Raw genomic sequence first — 16,120 nt, 5'->3', positions numbered from 1 at the left:
TAATTTTAACTGTGTTATTATTTTTAACATTGTGAAGGCTCTATATGAATTGTTGCAGCATGCTCTTGTATTGGGGTTATAAGCAGCAAATATCAACTATATTAAAATTCATTACTTTCCCCGTATTGATGATCAGAAAATATAACATTAAGTGAGAAAATCCAGTGACAAAATAAATGAAAATAGAAATAAGTTGATACTAAAAACGAAACTTAATCCATTTAATGTTATCTTTTCCTACTTAAATAGAAAACATGATGATTACAGAAGACTAAATAAAGGAGCTGGGTGTAACATTGGATTAAGATGTTGCTATATGCTAAAAAAAAATCCTGGAATACAAACCTTTATTTGTCTTTAAACTGTCTGTAAACCTATCTTGAACATGCTATTTATTTGTATATAAATGAAGCTAGTTCAGTGAAAGTCCGCGGGAAAATCCAAAAAAATCGAATGATGTGCAGCAAAAATTAACAAGTTTGAAATGAAATTATAACTAAGAAAATTTAAAAGGACTGATGTAAACATTTAATGTGAAAAGATCAATAAGACAGCAAATAAAGGTACAAAAATCAAGACGACCTCTTTCTAGTAAAAAAAATATGAAAAGATACCTTTTTTTAGCTCACGTGGCATAGCCATGTGAGCTTATGCCATCACTTGGCGTCCGTCGTCATCAGCCGTCGTCTGTCGTCGTCCTCTGTCGTCGTAAACTTTTACAAGAATCTTCTCCTCTGAAACTACCAGGCCAAATACTTCCAAACTTTAGTTTATAAATTGTATCCGACGTTTTGATCTATCAACAAACATGGTCGCCATTGCTAAAAATAGAACATAGGGGTCAAACGCAGTTTTTGGCTTACATCTCAAAAACGAAAGCATTTAGAGCAAATCTGACATGGGGTAAAAATGTTCATTAGGTCAAGATCTATCAGCCCTGAAATTTTCAGATGAATCAAACAACCCATTGTTGGGTTGCTGCCACTTAATTGGTAATTTTAAGGAAATTTTGCAGTTTTTGGTCATTATCTTGAATATTATTATAGATAAAGATAAACTGTAAACAGCAAAAATGATCAGCAAAGTAAGATCTACAAATAAGTTAATATGACCAAAATTGTCAATTGACCCCTTAAGGTCAAGTTACAGTAAATGGGCTATGTCACAGATTTCTTAAAAATTTGGCATACAACTCTGGCCCGATGAACTTCAACTGAAAATCAAAAAAGTAATGCATTCATCTCAATAATTAATTGAATTCTTACAAAATGGGTTAACATTTGTATAGAAAGCACATGAAATTGGCGAAAACCCCTTCTAAAATTTGTCTTAAAATCGCCAAATCTCTAATTCTACTCCATAGATTTTTCTTAAAAAACTATATGTTGTTGTTACATAAATTTCTGTTATAATGATACAAGATAAAGATAGGGTCACCGACTTCGTTTTTACGGTATACATCATTCAAAGTTGCGTTCTTTGTGAAAAAACTCAACAAAACGTCGAAATAATTGTAACGTTATCGCGTTGCAGGCCGTAAAACGTTGATTTTTGACGTTTTTCACTACCAACAAAGTAGCAAATTGATTATTAGACAACAAACGAAGTCGGTGACCCTATGATTATTTTATATCATTAAAACAGAAATTTATGTGTCAACAATATATAGTTTTTTAAGAAAAATCTATGGAGTAGAATTAGAGATTTGGCGGTTTTAAGACAAATTTTAGAAGGTTTTTCACCGATTTTAAGTGCTTTCTATACAAATAGTCACCCATATTAAAAGAAATCAATCTGCAATTTTTCAGATATTAAAAGAGATAAATGTACTATTTTTTCGATTTTCAGTTGTAGTTCAATGAGCCAAGGTTGTATGCAAATTTTTAACAAAATCTGCGACATAGCCTATTTACTGTTCCTTGACCTTAAGGGGTTAATTTCCTTTAATGACAATTTTACACAATTTGTTCATCATATTTGCTAACTTTAAAAAATTTTCTCCTCTAAAACTACTCAACCAAATTCAACCAAACTTCATCTGAATGATCAGTAGGGTGTATAAAATAAAGTTTGTGTTTTATTTTCTATTTCGTCAAAAAAACATGGCCTTCATGGCTAAAAATAGAACACAGGTTAAAATGCAGTTTTTGGCTTATATCTCAAAAACTCCAGCATTTAGAGCAAATAAGACAAGAAGTTAAAGTATTTATTATGTCAAGGTCTACCTGCCCTGAAATTTTCAGCCGGATTGGGTAACTGGTTTTTCAGGTATAATGCCCCTGAATGCCCCTGAATTGATGATTTTTAAGAAATTTTGCAGTTTTTGAATATTATTATAGATACAGATAAACTGTTAATAGCAAAAATGTTAAGCAAAGTAAGATCTACAAATAGGTGAATTTGACCAAAATTGTCAATTGACCCCTTAAGGAGTTATTGCCTTTTAAAGACTTTTCCACAATTTGTTCATCATGTTGACTTACTTTAAAAAATCTTCTCCTTTGAAACTGCTGTATCAATTTCAGCCAAACTTAGGCTAAATGAGTTTCAGAGTATCTAGTATAAATTTTATATTTTATTTCCTTGTATGTCAAGAAACATAGCTCCTATGTCTAAAATAGAGCATAGGAGAAAATGAATTTTTTTTTGCTTTTGAAGAAAATAGGACAATTCAAAGAACATTTAATTAAATAAATTGAAAAGCCAAAATAATCATTGATGAGAGATTTAACCCAAAAAATTAAGGTGAGCGATTCAGGCTCTTGAAAGCCTCTTGTTTTTATATATATATGTATCTTTTAAGTTTTTAAGTATTGTATAGACAAACTTTTACATGTTATTTTCATGAAAAGACAATATTTAAGGAATAACAGGACTGTAGTTGAAGAGTTGCCACCGTCAATTGTAGATTTGACGGTCCCAAATGCAGTTTTACTGGCGACGTATAGTGCAGACAGTAAAACATCGTAATTGCATTAGAATTCCATATTGAATTTTCATGTAAAAAGAAAATATGAAATATAAAGCAGAAATATTCAAAATGTAGAGATCTACCTGATAATATGGAAGAATTCATCCGATGACTCCTTATTGGAGTAATTGCCCTTTATTGACAACTCTTATCATTTTCATTATCAGCAAGGGAAAATGTACAAACAAGTCAGATTTTGCTGATATAGTTAGTAAAAGAGGGACGAAAGATACCAAAGGGACAGTCAAACTCGTAAATCTAAAACAAACTGACAACGCCATGGCTAAAAATGAAAAAGACAAACAGAAAAACAATAGTACACATGACACAACATAGAAAACTAAAGAATAAACAACACAAACCCCACCAAAAACTAGGGGTGATCTCAGGTGCTCCGGAAGTGTAAGCAGATCCTGCTCCACATGCGGCACCCGTCGTGTTGCTTATGTGATTACAAATCAGGTAAATAGTCTAATTCGGTAGTAAAATGCCACTCTTTATAGTTTACAGGAATGGTTGCTGTTAATTGAGTTTTTTTTATTGACCTGCTTTTGTGTTTTGAGTAAAATCTAAAGAAGATAGAGATATACTGAAAAGACTAATTGATCAGCAATAGAAGATTAACAAAACATTTTTTTGTTATAAACTTTTATTTTTGTCTACAATTTTGAATATAGACCTACCGTGTAAACCAAGAGGATTGTAAAGAGCCTCTAGTTTTAAATTACCATAGGTAGTGTTCGTAATTATGAGGAATAAAAAACTTGAGAAAAAAATATTACTGAATTAGAAAAGAATAGGTTAAAGAGATACATTACAGTAAAGGAACTGTAGTTAATTAATAATTGTAGGATGTGAAATGTAGCGGGAACTGGATGTGGCCAGCCAAGTTACCAGGTGAAGGGGCAGCCTTACTGGATGCCTGTACAGCCATGTGTGATGTCATGAAGAAACTTGGTATAGCTGTTGATGGAGGCAAAGATTCACTCAGTATGGCTGCCAGGGTGGGGGAAGAAACTGTCAAAGCACCTGGTTGGTAAAATAATATTAAATTTGTAGAGTTGAAATCTTTATCAAAACCCCCCCCCCTAAAAAAAAAAATGTGTGCAAACGTAAAGTAATTGTTGTAATCTTATATAGATATAGGAAGATGTGGTGTGAGTGCCAATGAGACAACTCTCCATCCAAATAACAATTTAAAAATTAAACCATTATAGGTTAAAGTACGGCCTTCAACACGGAGCCTTGGCTCACACCGAACAACAAGCTATAAAGGGCCCCAAAATTACTAGTGTAAAACCATTCAAACGGGAAAACCAACGGTCTAATACTTATTTGAATATTTGGATTGTAATCCTAGTGTGATTTTTTTTTACATTTATCTAAAATGAATTAATTGCACCATTTGAAATGTTTTGTATATTTGGGTTACAACGCTAGTGTTTGTTTTACATATATCTAAAATGAATCAATTGCAGCATTAGCAGTATTATGTATATTTACAGGTACTTTGGTGATATCAGTATACGTAGGATGTCCAGATATAACAGACACTGTTACACCAGATCTCAAATGTCCGGATGGTCAAGGTTAGTTTGAAAATCCTTCAAATATTGTTTCATCTTAGCTTCAAGTAGGTTCTAACAATCTTTCTATGCTTTAAACTAGTCCCCTTACAAAAATTTAGATGAAATATATTGCCATGGTGGCATTCAAATACCAAATACTATGATGGAAGGATAACAATTGGAATCAAACTTTTTGAAAACTACATTCCTTTCCTGCTCGTACCATTTAATGAAAACCTTTGTATTCTCAGTCATGTATCACATTATTAAATTTATATTCAAGGTTCATTATCTATAATGACATACTATGATGTGCATGATGATAGAAAATATTTAGAAATTAAAAATCAATGATGACGCATGCATAGTTAGCACGAAAAACACAAGATTCTGAATGTTTAGTGTATATAAAAAAGAAGATGTGGTATGATTGCCTATGAGACAACTCTCCACAAGAGACCAAAATGATACAGAAGTTAACAACTATAGGTCACCTTACAGCGTTGCTTTCAACAATGTGCAAAGCCCATACCGCATAGTCTGTAATAAAAGGCACCGAAATGACAATGTAAAACAATTCAAACAAGAAAACTAACAGCCTTATTTATATACTAAATGTAGACGTATTATGCTTTGGTTCATCAGGATTTCTGTTTACATATTATGCAAGCAGTGTTTGAATGTAAATCATGGAAGTGCTCCTTGTTCTGCAGCTCAAATGATTTTTGTAAGCCTTCGACTTTAGTCGAAAAATCAAGACTAAGCGATCCTACATTCCCTCGTCGTCGGCGTCTTCGGCGGCGCATCCACAAATATTCACTCTGTTGTTAAAGTTTTTGAAATTTTAGTAACTTTCTTAAACTGTACTGGATTTTTACCAAACTTGGACAGAAGCTTGTTTATGATTATAAGATAGTATCTAGAAGTAAATTTTGTAAAAATAAAATTCCATTTTCTCCATATTTCACTTATAAATGGACTTAGTTTTTTCTGCCAGGAAACATTACATTCCTCTGTGGTTAAGGTTTTAATAACTTTCTTTAACTATCCTTGGTTTGTACCAAAGTTGGACAGAAGCTTGTTTATGATGATAAGATAGTATCCAGAAGTAAAATTTTGGAGAGTAAAAACCCCATTTTTTCCGTATTTTTCTTTTAAATGGACATAGTTTTTCCGGGGAAACATTCAATTCACTCTGTGGTTAAAGTTTTTCAAATTTTAATAACTTTCTTAAACTGTACTGGATTTTTACCAAACTTGGACAGAAGCTTGTTTATGATTATAAGATAGTATCCAGAAGTAAATTTTGTAAAAATAAAATTCTATTTTCTCCATATTTCACTTATAAATGGACTTAGTTTTTTCTGCCGGGAAACATTACATTCACTCTGTGGTTAAGGTTTTAATAACTTTCTTTAACTATCCTTGGTTTGTACCAAAGTAGGACAGAAGCTTGTTTATGATGATAAGATAGTATCCAGAAGTAAATTTTGGAGAAAAACAAAATACCATTTTTCCGTATTTTTCTTTTAAATGGACATAGTTTTTCGGGGGAAACATTACATTCACTCTGTGGTTGAAGTTTTTAAAATTTTAATAACTTTCTTAAACTATCCTGGGTTTGTACCAAACTTGGACAGAAGCTTATTTATGATCATACGGTAGTCATGATAGTATCTAGAAGTAAAGTTTGTAAAAAGATAACTCCATTTTTTCTGTATTTTACTTTTAAATGGACTTAGATTTTCTTCCAGTTAACATTACATACAGTCTGCAGTTAAAGTTTTCAAAACATTTATTAGATTCATTAACTATCCTAAATTTTTACCAAACTTGGACAGAAGCTTCTTACAATCATAAGATAGTATCAAGAGGAATATTTTTATTGATTTTTTCCCCTCATTTTTGTTGAGCCTGCGATTTACAGCAAAAGTAGGCGAGACACTGGGTTCCGCGGAACCCTTACAAATTTTTGACCTTAAGGTCAAATTTTGTTATGAATATATATTTATTGTAGGCAGTTTACTGTACACAGACTTGAGTTGTGGTAAACATAGATTAGGAGGATCTTCATTAGCTCATTGTTATGGTCAGTTAGGTAACATCTCACCTGACCTAGATGATCCGGATATGTTTGTCAGTGCCTTCAATCTCACACAGAAACTTATCAAAGGTAGGTTTATAAACAGAACATACAAATCTGTGCATAGTAAAATTTCAAAAAGAAATCAGGGAATATGTCAAAGAGGCACCAATTTGACCAAAAAGCAGATAACAGCAAAGGCCACCAAGGTAGGGGTCTTCAACACGAAAAGAAAATCCCGCACAACCTGAGGTGATCCTCAGCTGGCCCCTGAATAAAATTGTAAAAATGGATGTTAAACTCCAAAACATTTATTATACATAAATACATGTTTTTCTTTTAAAAATAAAATAAAAAGTAGGTTTTAACTTGCATAGAAGTAATAGAATATTAAGTACTCTATCTCCTTTAAACCTGCTTCCTTACAAATAGCAAAATATGGAAGACATTTTGACTCCTTAATTACATAGTTTTTGGTTGTATTGCAAGTATATTTTATAGATGGAAAGTCATATTCAAAATTACTACGTACTGTGCAAGATCTACATGAGTAATCCACGTCGTAAGCTCCCCTGTAGTAGTGAATTGCTCTTTATGACCCCTTCAAGAACAATTTAACCCAACAACATAAGAGGTTGTTATGAAATTAAATAATATCATTATTTGAAAAGGTGCAAAGACCAAAACTGTATTAGTCAGGAATATCATTGTTAACCACTTAGACCATTCCATTTCAGACAGGAAGTTGGTTTCTGGTCATGATATAAGTGACGGAGGATTGATAACATGTGTTTTAGAGATGTCCTTTGCTGGTAACTGTGGACTAGACATTGACATTTCTTGTGATTCAGGTAAGATAGATTTTACATTGATATTTCCATGATTAAAGTAGGATGGAGTTTACATGTAATTGTGAGATAAATTAGCAAATTTGTAGAGATTCTAGTTAGACAAGTTTGCATTAATTACTGATATTAATGTGGAAGGTTAGTATTACCATCTAGCATTATTTAAAAGTAGCTGATTTATATGGAATTGTGATGGTTCTGGCTTTGTAATGCCATTCATTTGGTAAAATGAAAGGAATGCCATACATGCTAAGGGGATGGTACCTGTCATATCTAATAAGTTGTTTTTTTTACTAATATCAGTTATGTATAACGAAGGCAATGTACGATTGTATTTATTTATGTCAGCTATTTCAATTCTCTGAAACAGAATACTATTTTTTTCCAGTGTTGCCTCATCAGACATATATTCATAAAATGAAGTTTATCACCTTAAAATACTACAAACTATACCTTTTAGTTAGGAAGTGACCAAGAAATACCAACAGACTTTAAATAAGATCTTTTACACAACAAATAATTGAACATTTATAATGCTCTATATTTGATGGGTTTGAAAGATGAATTACTAATTATTAGATTTGTATTAATTTGGATAATATGGCATTTTCTAATTAGAACTTTTTATGTCCCATTTACAGGCATTATGTTTTCTGATCTGCATCCATTCGTTCTTACATTCATTCATTTGTTCGTCTGTCTGTTTGTCCCTCTTCAGGTTAAAGTTTTTAGAAAAGGAAATTTTTTATGAAGTTGAAGTCTGATTATCTTCTAACTTAGTATGTATGTTCGTTATGATATGATCCTTCTTATTGTAATGCCATATTAGGGTTTTGACCCTAAAATTCCACTGAACATAGAAAATGATAGTGCTTTTGGGGCATCGGTATACTATGAACACATTTTTGTTTATGATTGTTTCAAAAAGATGAATTTAAATCAATAAAAAGCTGTATTAGGTTATAAAAAGTATTGAAAATCATTAAAAATTGAGAATATAGAATGAGGAATGTATGCTTCATTTGTATTTTACAGATGTGCCATTTATTGATTTGTTGTTTGCTGAAGAACTTGGATTTGTATTTGAAGTATCAAAGAAAAATGAACAAGAAGTATTAGATGCCTTTTCTGCAGTAAATATTCCATGTTTTTTTATTGGACATTCCACAAAAGATACCAAAAAGGTAAGTATAGAAGGGTATTGTGTTCAGTTATGTCTTTCAAATGAAGAACCTGATTAAAACCTAAATTTATTGATAAATTAGGATATTCTGAAGTCCATTTGCTAACTTTTTGCCTTGAACTCCAAAAGGTGTTACTTCCATGTCTCTAAACAAAACACTTTGTAAATACACCTGTAAAAGGTTTCATTAGCCTAATAGTCAGACTTATAAAGTTTATGTGATACTTGTAGAAAAATTGTTAACTAGTGTTGTCAAATCGTACACTTTTGCCTAACTGGTTACTCGGATAATCGTTCGACCGATTAACCAGTTAACCGGTAGTTTTAAGTTGTTGTTTGAAAGCCTTATCAATAGTACCCTACATGTACACATATTTATAAGATGTGGTATGAGTGTCAATTTGACAACCTTTCATCCAAGTCATAATATTACGATTAAAGAATTGAAGTTTGTCCTTTGGCATTATAAGGCTTGTCTGTGAGGATTTCTGGAGAAGTTTGGCTTTTAATAAACAAATACACCTTATCAACTATAGCATTTGTACCAACTTCAGGTTGAAAAATATATAAAAAAAACGTCTTGATCTCGTAGAATTGAGTTTGTCTGAAACCGATCATTGTTTAATTTTCTCTTGTTGTCTTCGAAAATAATGAGGAGTGTTTCAATTTGAATTGATTAATTATAAAAAAAAGAAGATATGGTATGATTGCCAATGAAACAATTCTCCACAAGAGACCAAAATGACACAGAAATAATAACTATAAGTCACCATACGACCTGTTTCTTTCCTTTGTTTGCTTGTTTCTCTAAGTATGTTACTCGTACTATTACGTATACCTTGAGTACATTCACTTTGGTTTGCATTTCACACTTTTTGAGGTAGCATTTCGTTTAAAGAAAGACTAAACCTTGCACTACGGAGTTTATACATTTAGATGTTGGTTTACACAATATTAGATAAAAAAACGATCAAGAATGAACTAATTAGTAAAATTTAATCGCATTTCTGATTTAAAGTTATTGTTAAAAAAAATGTTTACCAATCAGATTTCTTTAAAGTCCTGCCACGAGCTCTAATTAATTTTATGTATTTAGGATCAACAATAGCAATCAATATACTGGACAATTGATCTGACAAATTAATAACCAAGACGACAATTTTTAAATAAAACATTACTATTTAATGATTTCCATGCAAATTTATATCAAATCTATCAAAATTGAAAAAAAAGTCTGGTTAACCAGTTAGCGTTTTTGGTATTCGGTATTCGGTCGTTCGACCGGTTAACCGTTGACAACACTACTTTCAACATAAAAATTATTAGTGAGACATAAGGGATTTGGTGATCTGCCATGGTTTCCTGGTCATAGTTATATATTTTTTTTTAACAGGGAGTTGTTGCATGTGGATTAACAGTTCATCTTAACTTTGTTCTTCTCATGATTTCTACATTTACTGTTATTTTATAATTCAAAGAGAGTGTCTTTGGATCCTTTTGGATTCAGAGAATACCAAAGGTCTATCTCAATTTTAAGGATCGTCAGTTTTCTTATGGAAGACCTGAGCTTTTTTCTGGGTTCTCCACCTTTATCCACCAATAAAATTATTGGATATACAACAGATGTGAAAGTGGCGGAAAAACATCCATTAATCAATCAATTGAAATAATGTGTTGAGAATTCTAGATCTAATTTCTTAATCAGCTGTATAGTGAAAATGGTATGAAATAGAGGAAAATAAGAGAAGACAGATATAGATTCAAAATTATATGAAGATGAAAGAAATGTGATACAATACCCTGTAATGTAATCGTTAATACCTATTTCTCAATTTCAGATAAATATATCGGTAAACAAACAGGAGGTATTACATGAAGACATGACAGGTCTCAGAGATATCTGGGAAGAAACCAGCTTCCAGTTAGAGCGTTTTCAAACAGACTACCAGTGTGTACAGCAGGAACAGCAAGGATTGAAAGAGAGGCTAGAGCCTCCTTATCATATTCCATTTGAATCCGAAATCATCAGTTTTGTTCCCAGAGGTAGACCAACAAGTATGTGATGGTATATTAACTCACTTCACATTTACAATTTATGAAAACATGTTTGTCTAAAGTTTTGACCTTTCAGTTATTCTAGAATGAATGTCCTAAGACTGATATGTGAAGTAAAGCATTACAATGAAACTAAAATTAGAAATTGTTTTAGGAAATCATACACAATTTAATCTATCTGCTGCATGTTTAAATGTGCTTGTATAACATTCATCTCAGATAAATGGGGATAGATATGAATCACCTTGTCTGTAAGTGGATCTGTCTGTCCATTATAAGCACAATTCTGAATAGCTAAACAGATATTCATGAAACCTTACACGGTGAATGCTATCTTGGTTAAAAGGGACTTAATCGGATTTGCCATTTTAATGAAACACTTGTTTCTATAGATGAACTTGCATATTATAACATATCAACTCGTAAGTGCCACTTCACCCAGATGTACTCTGAATAATAACTCCTACATTTGTTTCCATGAAGATGACCAAGAAAGTAAATTATTTCAAGTTGTTTTTTGGAAATTATTACTAACTCACCTTTTCACACTTATTTAACTGCATGGGGCTATTTGTATTGTCATGTTTTTTTTTTGTATTATTGCAAGCAGTAACAACAGATTTAGTATTGAATGGAAGTGATGGATAACTTGATGATTGATGAAATTATTATTTTAATTAAGTGTTTCACTCATTTTAGCTTGTAAACAAAATTAAGTTCATTCAACTTTCAGGAAAGGTAATTATAATTCAGATTCTCTTATTTAATTTAAAGATTGCAAAATACCGTAGTATATATTTCAAACACTGCAATGTTTTTAATTTCATTGTCTTGAAATAGTCAAAAAGATCAGTTGGTCTAATTGTGTGATGGTCTATTAAGAATTTGATTGGGTAACCCATCACTCCGGACCTAACCACCAGTTTAGTGTATTGATCTGTATATATACTCAACAACTGGTATATATTTGACTTCCTGTAGTATTGTTTGTAACTTTTCATTACAACTGTATCATTATTTTGTGATATTTTAGTGTTAAAGTTTGTAAATAGTGAATGGAACAATATTTAATCCTTTTGCTTAGTAACAATCTATGAATTAAGTACTATGTACAAAAAGAAATCTTTAATTCTGGAGCTTAAAGATTCAGGAGCAACAACTCTGTTCAGAGAAAAAAGTAAAATATATAATATGAATATATAAAATATCTTTTGTTATGTTAAAACTTGTTTTAAAGACACTTTATATAGGAATATAAAAAAAGCTATCTCTAATCTAATAGAAAACCTGTAACTACATTATGTAAACAAAACCTTTAAATAGATCATGTGAAATAACCTAACCTATAAATAGACCAAGTGTATGAAATAACTATCCTATAAATAGATGACTAAGGTCTTACCTGAGACCAATATATTATTCATGTTTTGATTCAGATTTTGATGTTTTGAAATCGATTGATTTTTTGTTTTGAATATAGGAAGAAATGATGATGAGAGAAAACATATCTATCTTTAGAAATCTTCACATTAAATTCTTAAGATTGTAATAATATTTTTCTATTTATAGAAAAATGTATATATACAGGGATAATATTTTAAATGGTAGTAAGAAAAGAAATCCTTTCATATGAAGAGTAAAAATTACACCGGTCATGTGGTGTGATGGTGTATATAAAACACAGGATAATCCATCACTTCAGACCTAGCTTATAAATTATAGTGTCTGAATTATATATATGTCTACAGATTTGTACTACTTATTTTCTCTGTGGTATGAATTTACACTTATTATTAGATTTATTTGCTTCATATTCTGTATAATACTTTGAAGAGTTCTATATTGACAGAGTCAGCCATTGTTTATCTTGTATACAACTAGGAATAAACAAATATTCTGTAGCTTTGAACTATAAAGACAAATTGAGAAAAGGGAATATAAGGAACAGTAACTCTGTTTTTGTACTGTCTTAAAATATAATGTTTGTAAACAAAATAAACCAAACCAAACTTAAAAACTGATATGAGCTCAAAATTTGTGTTTTTAAATCAGTACATTTCCTGCTTATAAATGGGAGAAAAATAAACCCATAAATATGTAATTTTTCCCTTGGTCTACACTTTGATAAACCATGATGCTGAAACCACTTTTGTAATGTTTGTTAACATGCTGTTTAAAATAAACTCATCATAGATACCAGGACTAAATTTTGTATATATAATCCAGATGCACGTTTCGTCTACAAAAGACTCATCAGTGTTCCTCGATTCCAAAAGAGTTAAAAAGGCCAAATAAAGTAAGAAGTTGAAGGGTATTGAGGACCAAAATTTCTAAAAGTTTTGCCAAATACAGCTAAGGTAATCTATGCCTGAGGTAAAAAAAGCCTTAGTATTTCAAAAATTTTGTAAGCAGTTATTAAACCTATTCATGCATATTACAAATGCACGTCATAAAGTGGTACTTTGGTCAAAAGAAAGCTTAAAAAATGGAATTAAATGAAATAAAATTCAGCAAAATATCATGTGTTTAATGATAGTTGTTCATTATTTTTACCATAAATAAAATCTCTCAATCTGATGCTGGGTTGGTGATGCACAAACTTTACAAAACATTCTGCAAGATTTGATATTCAGTTTGTGAGTTAGTTGCCCATGTTTACACAACAACCTCTAGATAAATGTTCTTCATTTTATTATAACATAAGGAATAAGTAGGGACAATTGGGATAAAAAAGCTAAATTATAGTTTTCCATTTAAATTAATCCAAATTTATATTCTTGAATGAGAGTTATTTCAAATTACAACATAAGTTTGCTTTGACAGTTTTTCAAATGTTATCTATTATTATGATGTTGCTTTTAAAAGTGATTTGATGTAATCATGATATTTTACTAGGTATACCACTGATCAAGGTAGCAGTTTTACGTGGGGAGGGTTGTAATAGTGTGTAATCATGATATCCATATTTTACTAGGTATACCACTGATCAAGGTAGCAGTTTTACGTGGGGAGTGTAGTAAATGTTTGTAATCATGATATCCATATTTTACTAGGTATACCACTGATCAAGGTAGCAGTTTTACGTGGGGAGTGTAGTAAATGTGTGTAATCATGAAATCCATATTTTACTAGGTATACCACTGATCAAGGTAGCAGTTTTATGTGGGGAGTGTAGTAAATGTGTGTAATCATGAAATCCATATTTTACTAGGTATACCACTGATCAAGGTAGCAGTTTTACGTGAGGAGTCCAGTAAATGTTTGTAATCATGATATCCATATTTTACTAGGTATACCACCAATCAAGGTAGCAGTTTTACGTGAGGAAGGTAGTAATAGTGACAGAGAAATGGCCGCTGTATTACATATGGCAGGCTTTGAAGTTTGGGATGTCAACATGCAGGATATGTGTTCAGGAAAGATAACTCTTGATCAATTCAGAGGAGTTGTTTTTGTTGGTGGATTTAGCTACGGTGATGTATGTGGATCTGCTAAAGGTAGGTTTTGTATGGAAAGAAAACATATTTCAGTTATGATTTCGAAATACGACTAGTGTTACCCTCATAGATGAAAATCTCTTTTTGTTTCCTAAAATTACCAAAAGGATTGTAAATTTAAGTGTAGGAATTGATTAGAACTACATATCTTTTATATATGCCTCACGGTCTGAGGTTTTCGACTCCAATTATATATTCAAGGAGTTATTTAAAAAATATACTTTAAAAAGGTTGTGTACTCTTGTAACTATCTTACTATGAGGAGGATAGATGATGTTTACATCAAAATAATGTCAAATTGCTTGAAAGAACTAACGCTATTCATTGGGAAGATAAGCTCATCTGTTATACTTTAGTTCATCTTTTGCAATTGTCACCTGTCTGTATTGTCTTTGAGACCAAAATGACACAGACATTAACAACTAGAAGTCACATCACGGATTTTAACAATGAGCAAAGTAGTATACCTGTATTCATCTTCAAATAAATTACTGCTATACATGATACTTGATAACAGTTATTCTGCTATCATATATAACTACTGATCGTTTATATTCTTGGCTATTGAAGTCAACAAATGGAATGTCATTTAAAAAAATTACACTTTCCATCCAATTGAATATTAGACACAGCTTCTAAAGGCAATCTTTTGACTGAATAATTTTTTAAATTTCGTTTTTTAGCTCACCTGACCCGGCCTCATTAGCTTTTACAAAAATCTTCTCCTCTGAAACTACTGGGCCAAATTAAACCAAACTTGGCCACAATCATTCTTGGGGTATCTAGTTTAAAAAATGTGTGGCGTGACCCGGCCAACCAACCTGGATGGCCGCCACAGCTAAAAATAGAACATAGGGGTAAAATGCAGTTTTTGGCTTATAACTCAAAAACCAAAGCATTTAGAGCAAATCTAACAATGAGTATTATTGTTTATCAGGTCAAGAGCTATCTGCAGTAAAATTTTCAGACGAATCGGACAACCCTTTGTTGGGTTGCTGCCCCTGAATTGGTAATTTTAAGGAAATTTTGGTGTTTTTGGTTATTATCTTGAATATTATAATAGATAGAGATTAACTGTAAACAGCAATAATGTTCAACAAAGTAAGATTTACAAATAAGTCAACATGACCGAAATGGTCAGTTGACCCCTTTAGGAGTTATTGCCCTTGATAGTCAATTTTTAACCATTTTTCGTAAATCTTAGTTATTTTTTAAAAAAATCTTCTCCTCTGAAACTACTAGGCCAAATTAATCCAAACTTGGCAACAATCATCTTTGGGGTATCTAGTTTTATAAATGTGTGGTGTGACCCGGTCAACCAACCAAGATGGCGGCCACAGCTAAACATAGAACATAGGGGTTAAATGCAGTATTTGGCTTATAACTCAAAAAACCAAAGAATTTAGAGCTAATCTGACAGCAGGAATAATTGTTTATCATGTCAAGATCTATCTGCCCTGAAATTTTCAGATGAATCTGACAACCCTTTGTTGGTTTGCTGCCCCTGAATTGGTAATTTGTTAGGAAATTTTGCTGTTTTTGGTTATTATCTTGAATATTATTATAGATAGAGATAAACTGTAAACAGCAATAATGTTCAGCAAAGTAGGATTTACAAATAAGTCAACATGACCGAAATTGTCAGTTGACCCCTTTAGGAGTTATTGCCCTTTATAGTAAACTTTTATCCATTTTTCGTAAATCTTAGTTATCTTTTACAAAAATCTTCTCCTCTGAAACTACTGGGCCAAATTCCAAACCTGGCAACAATCATCTTTGCGGTATTTAGTTTAAAAAATGTGTCTGGTGACCTGGCCATCAAATCAAGATGGCCGCCACAGCTAAAAATAGAACATAGGGGTAAAATGCAGTTGTTGGCTTATAACTCAAAAACCAAAGCATTTAGAGCAAATCT

General features: G+C 31.6%; 1 protein-coding gene across 1 annotated transcript in view; it reads left to right on the top strand.

The window, feature by feature from the left end:
* Nucleotides 1–16,120, top strand: part of LOC134697280 (phosphoribosylformylglycinamidine synthase-like) — a gene marked incomplete at its 5' end in the record, with an annotated part of 54,286 nt that overhangs the window by 30,286 nt on the left and 7,880 nt on the right. Inside the window, 7 exons of the mRNA XM_063559453.1 lie at nt 3,823–4,003; nt 4,477–4,560; nt 6,557–6,712; nt 7,360–7,473; nt 8,506–8,654; nt 10,492–10,708; nt 13,999–14,205. Of these exons, the coding sequence (XP_063415523.1) occupies nt 3,823–4,003; nt 4,477–4,560; nt 6,557–6,712; nt 7,360–7,473; nt 8,506–8,654; nt 10,492–10,708; nt 13,999–14,205 (1,108 nt within the window). The remainder of the gene's footprint in view (nt 1–3,822; nt 4,004–4,476; nt 4,561–6,556; nt 6,713–7,359; nt 7,474–8,505; nt 8,655–10,491; nt 10,709–13,998; nt 14,206–16,120) is intronic.

Source organism: Mytilus trossulus, chromosome 14, assembly GCF_036588685.1.
Source record: "Mytilus trossulus isolate FHL-02 chromosome 14, PNRI_Mtr1.1.1.hap1, whole genome shotgun sequence".
NCBI classification, from domain to species: domain Eukaryota; kingdom Metazoa; phylum Mollusca; class Bivalvia; order Mytilida; family Mytilidae; genus Mytilus; species Mytilus trossulus.
This window is presented reverse-complemented; position numbering and strand designations above follow the sequence as displayed.